General features: G+C 58.9%; 1 protein-coding gene across 1 annotated transcript; it reads right to left on the reverse strand.

Moving 5' to 3' along the window:
- Nucleotides 1-1,303: 1,303 nt before the first annotated feature.
- On the reverse strand, nt 1,304-4,905 carry MYOD1 (myogenic differentiation 1). The gene is made up of 3 exons (XM_040495692.1): nt 3,102-4,905; nt 2,549-2,627; nt 1,304-2,259 (listed from the first exon to the last, which is right to left on the reverse strand). Exons 1-3 carry the CDS (start codon nt 3,729-3,731, stop codon nt 2,009-2,011), a joined length of 960 nt encoding a protein of 319 aa, XP_040351626.1. The 5' UTR covers nt 3,732-4,905; the 3' UTR covers nt 1,304-2,008.
- Between the last annotated feature and the right edge of the window lie 333 nt (nt 4,906-5,238).

Here is a 5,238-nt window from a genome sequence, read left to right on the forward strand (position 1 = left end):
TCGGACCTGGTAACTGTTGAATGAGTGAATTCATAAATGAGCCCCAAAGGGTCTCAGAGGAGCGTAAAGAACTCCAACGAGCATCTGGAAAAGTAGCCAGAAGAAAAGCCGAGGATCATTAGAAACAGAGCAGCTCCAGGCAGCTCTTCAGGGACCCTGTGTTTTGGGGACATCACAGGCTCTTCTCAGAGTAGAGAGCAGAGGTCCTTCTTGCTGGCAACACATCTTCCCTACAACCCTCAGGGTCAGCCCACCTGGCGAGCAGAAGGTGGGCTTATAAGGTTTTTAGGAAAAAAGTGTCTGTAAGGGTGAGATGTGGGAGACATGGAGGTCCTAATGACAAATGTATGTGTTTGGGAGTGGGCTTGGGGTGGTATGTAAATGGGGTGGAACTTTTACCCTACCATCCTTCCAGGGGTGCCCTTCCAGCTGTGTGTGTGCGCATGGGTCTATGGGCATTGGGTTGTCTTTTCTTGTTTCTCAAGACACAGTTCAAATGGCACCTCCTTCAGGAAGCCCTCCTTCCACCTTGGCTAAATCAATGGCCCCTCCTCTGCTCTCAGAGCATCTATAGCCACCTGCGATGATGCAAGTTTGCACTGCCCCTGTCTCCTCAGGCCTCTTCTTAAGAAATCTGACAGGACCAGGATGCTCTAAGTGCCGGGTTACTGGCTGAGTAGAGACATCTGTGTCTTAAGATTACTCCTATCACTAAGCGCCTGTAAGTGCCATACAGCTTACATGGCCCCTTCACACTTACCTCGTTTCTCCTCAGAATGCTGTGAACACCTCATGACATTCTCTGCACCCATGAGGCTTCCGAGTGGCACCTAGAGCTACGAATTTCCAGTGATCCTTCTGGACACCACACCTGGGTTCACTCTGCGTATGGAAAGGCGTGATTCTCAACCTTGCATGCAGTTTAGAATCACTGGGGCAGCTTTTGAAAAATAACAATACCTGGCCCAGGATATCAGGGGCAGATACGTTAAATCAGAATCTCTGGAGAATGAGGCCCGACATGGATCTTTTTTTCCCCCACTACTCAAATCAGCCTAAAATGCATCCTGACCGCAGAACCACTGACCTGCATGAGATGATGGGTCAAAGGAACCATCCGCAAGTATAGGAGCCAAACTCACCCCTCCCTTCCTAGCCCCGCCCCAGGTTCCTTTCTTGCAATCCGTCTTTCGCCTACAGGGGTCGCTGCGGTACAGCTGACCCAAGTCTGCAGGTTTTCCTCCCAGCCAAAAAAAAAAAAAAAAAAAATCTTGCCCCCGTCCCCAGGGAGAGCCGGAGCCACCGCGGTATAAATTAGCGTCTTTATTTCGAACACCTGAGCGAGCGCCCGCGGCTCGCCCACTTGTGGTATAAACGTACAAATTCCCTGTAGCACCGCACACCATGCTTCAGAGATAAATACAGCCCTAGGGGCTCTTGCTCTGGCAAAGCAACTCTTATTTACAGGAATAGATTACAAAAGTGTTACAAAAAGTGGTCCTGAAATGGGGGAGGAGGTGGAGTGGTTACTGTTAACACTTGTTAGACGCAGAACGCGAGCGCACCCCGACGGCGCAGGGGAACAACAAAGTCGGCAGGGCTCTGGGAAAGAGAGGCCACGCCCCCTCAAACAACAGGAGCGTCCGGAGGCGGGGCTTAGATCTGCGCGGGTTCCACCCCGCGTAGGGAAGGGGAAAAGGAAGAGGAAGGGTCTGGCCCCTCAAGGATCAGCTCTGGCCCCAGGAGAACTCCGAAAGGCCATTGCAGCGGGTCTCAGGGAAGGGTGTTGCGTGAGGGAAAAGGACTGTGTCCTTACTCTGGAGTGCGGGAGGCGGAAACACACATCAGTTCTCCCGCCTCTCCCAATTCGGGAGAGGGGTCGCTTTTAAAGCGAAGTTGGGAACGGGCGTTGGCATTTAAGCTCAATCTTTTGGGCACGAGGGACCCTAGGGGCACTATCCCTCCGGCGCGTGGGCAGCGGAGCCCTCCCATGCGGCCGCCCACCTCCTCAGAGCACCTGGTAGATGGGGTTGGGGTTTGCGCCCGCTGGGCACTGCGGGGCGGCGTCTGGGGAAGGGGTGGGGGCGCCGCGCTCGACCTCACTCTGGGCCGCCGCCTCTTGTGGGCCCGGAGACGACTCCGGCGGCGCATCCGCCAGCAGAAGGGAGGGCGCCGTGGGGCTCTCGGTGGAGATGCGCTCCACGATGCTTGACAGGCAGTCGAGGCTCGACACCGCAGCACTCTTCCCGGGCCTGGGTTCTGCGCGAGGAGGGGTAGGGTTAGTAAGCAGTTGAGCCGCGGTCAAGTCTCCACCTATGGATTCAGTGCTTTGGGGCAGACAGGAAACTGAGGGCATGCCGGAATCCGCGAGGACCCAGCGTAGTCCGCAAGGACCCAGTGAGAGTGCGGAGCGTAAAGGGAGCTGCGCCCTTAGTTATTCCATTCCCTGTACCGTCTCCCAGAATTGGGGGTGGGGAGGGGGGTCCTGGGTAGAGGGAAGCCAGGGCAGCCCAAAGGGGATAACGCGGAAGGAGGCGCGAATACGCACCGCTGGGCGCCTCGCTGTAGTAGGTGCTGTCGTAGCAGTTCCGCCGCCGGGCACCGCTCGGGGGGCCGCTGTAGTCCATCTGCAAAGGGCAAGGGCGACCGAGTCAGTCTCGGGACCGCATGGGGCCAGAGCATCACTCCCTGTAGCCACCCCGCCCCAACTCCCTAAGTCTCAGCCACGAGTTCTGGGCCCTGACTGGGGGATAGGGGCGGACAGGAGCTGTCTGCAGCCTGCCCAGCCAACCAGAGGATGGACAGTCACCTAGGAGCACAAATCTGCATTTTGTAAATAGGGATAAGTGGAGAAACGCAGATCTTCATGCCGCTGCAGCAGAGTTCTAACAGAGCCCCGAATCGGGTGGATCGCATTTGTCCCGTGCGCCCCCAAGGCACCAGGCCACCCCAGTGACAGCTGCTCAGGCCACCGGGGTCCACTCCCAGCAAGGTTCCCAGCCCAACCCTCCCTCTGGAGGGCCAGCTCCCCGCCTTCGGAAACACGTCCCAGATATACAAAGGGCTGCCCTCACTTCTCGAGCTGGGGGTCCCGGCCTTACCATGCCGTCGGAACAGTTGGAGCGCGGGCTGGACGCGTCCGAGTCGCCGCTGTAGTGTTCGCCGCCACGGCCTGGGGGCAGCGGGCCAGGCGCGTAAAAGGCCGCGGCGGCGCCAGGGGGCGCGGCGTCCTGGTCGCGCAGCAGCGCCTGCAGGCCTTCGATGTAGCGAATCGCGTTGCGCAGGATCTCCACCTTGGGCAGCCGCTGGTTTGGGTTGCTGGACGTGCAGCGCTTCAGCGTCTCGAAAGCCTCGTTGACTTTGCTCAGGCGGCGCCGCTCGCGCATGGTGGCGGCCTTGCGGCGGTCGGCGTTAGTAGTCTTGCGCTTGCACGCTTTGCAGGCCCACAATAGACAGCGGCCAGCCTGGTGGTGCCCGCTGGGCGCGCGCACATGCTCGTCCTCGCGCGCGCCCGGGGTCGGGTGCACTGCCGCAGGGAAGTGCGAATGTTCCTCGGGCTTCAGGAGCGCGCCCACGTGCACGAGGCGCGGGTCCAGGTCTTCGAAGAAGCGCAGGTCCGGAGAGTCGAAACACGGGTCATCATAGAAATCGTCCGCGGAGGCAAAGTTGCAGAGGGAGCCGTCGGGGCCAGTCAAATCTACGTCCCGGAGCGGCGGCGACAGCAGCTCCATATCCCGGCAGGGGGTGGCGCAGTCCTGGCTTCGGTAGGTGTTGCCCGAAACTTTCTGCCTCTCCGCAGTCCTGGCCGTAAGGTGGTAAAGTAGTCGGGGTCTGAATGTACGGGCGACTTTCCCCCTCTGCCTAGTGCTGTCCGGTCTAACAGGCGGTGAGGAGAGCGGCGGCAGCGCCCGGGGGCTTCCCCACCCCTAGCTTCACGCCAGGCGCCCGGGGCTATTTATCCGGTAGTAGCTTAAGGGCCCCAGAGCTTCAGCGGGCGGCTGGGGGCGGGGGCGCCCGAGGCCAATAGAAACAGGGTGGGGGAGGAGCTTGGGATCCCCGGGGTGGCCGCTGGGGCAAGACACTGGCCAGCCCCCTACCCCTCGACCCTCGCTCGCGCGCGCGCTTCGGCCCCTCCCTAAGCAGGGAGGGAGGCAGAGGCTGGCAGCCCCACGCGGCTGCACTGGGCTGTCGGGCACACTCGCTCCGAACCTCTCCGGCACTGTACTCCTACTGTGTCCTCGGGAAATGCTGGCCGCGCGCAATCAAATCCAAGCTGACTTTGGGCCCCCCTCTGTCCTCTGCTTTGTGGGGGACCTAGGTGCCGGGTAGGAGTAGAAAACAGATCGGGAGAGATTTGGAGAGAAAGACACAAGGCGATGGCTCAGAGACACATTCAGAGCTGAGATAGTGAGGCAGTGAGGGATATAGCCCAGAAATAGCAGAAAGCTAGAGAGTCAGAGGCAGAGCAACCCGCAACGAGAATTATAGAGTCTAAGTGGGCGAACTTGAGGCAGACTGGACGTGGCGGTCGTGTCGCTCGGCCAGTTCCTACCCCAGGGGTCGCTCAGAGGGCCGTGGGCCCAGGCCACCTTTCCCGGATGCTCTCCTCCAACCTCATCTATGCAGAAGAGGAGGATCGCTGCTAAAGCTTCTCGCCAATCTCTTCAAGCACAGGTGCTGCCCTAGCCTGGAGGGAGGGAAGTGAACTGCCTAATTCGACCTGCGTGTTTCCGCAGCTGGAATTTCCAGTGAGGGTCCAGTAAGCGTCCAGTCAAGGTGTGTCTTCAGCTGGGAAGAAAACTGCTCTGGTTTTGCTTCCTCACGCGCAGCGCTGCACCAGTGAAGGTTCGTTGCATAAAGGCCTGGAACGCCAGACTCAGCCTGAGAACCCCACTTCAGAGTGGAATCTTTGAGAGTTGAGTTTGCAGACCAATGACCTGGGTTCCAGTCCAGATGCCACAGCTTCCTTTATGATTTTGCAGAAGTCACCATGCCTTCCAAGCCTCAGTTTCCCCACTTCCTAAATTGGGGGATAATAATAGCGATTTCTTCCAGTGGTTGTGGTGGTGGTGAGAATCCAAAAAGACCAAAGACCCTTTGTGGAGGCCCTTGCAAAGATGCAAGGCTATATTCGCGAGACAGCTTACTTCTGTCGCTGGCACCAACTGGACTGTGTGCTCCCTGCGGGCTCCCCAGCTGTTGGCTGGGGCACTGAGCCCGGTGTCACAGCTCAGCTTC

Source organism: Herpailurus yagouaroundi, unplaced genomic scaffold (genome assembly GCF_014898765.1).
Source record: "Herpailurus yagouaroundi ecotype Mexico unplaced genomic scaffold, PumYag 187, whole genome shotgun sequence".
Classification (NCBI taxonomy): domain Eukaryota; kingdom Metazoa; phylum Chordata; class Mammalia; order Carnivora; family Felidae; genus Herpailurus; species Herpailurus yagouaroundi.

Coding starts and splice junctions, on each gene's coding strand:
- MYOD1 (XM_040495692.1), bottom strand. CDS start 3,731: ATGGAGCTGCTGTCGCCGCCGCTCCGGGACGTAGATTTGACTGGCCCC. Junction 2,628..3,101: donor CCAACTGTTCCGACGGCATG/GTAAGGCCGGGA, acceptor TGCCCTTTGCAG/ATGGACTACAGCGGCCCCCC. Junction 2,260..2,548: donor CTACAGCGAGGCGCCCAGCG/GTGCGTATTCGC, acceptor CTCCTCGCGCAG/AACCCAGGCCCGGGAAGAGT.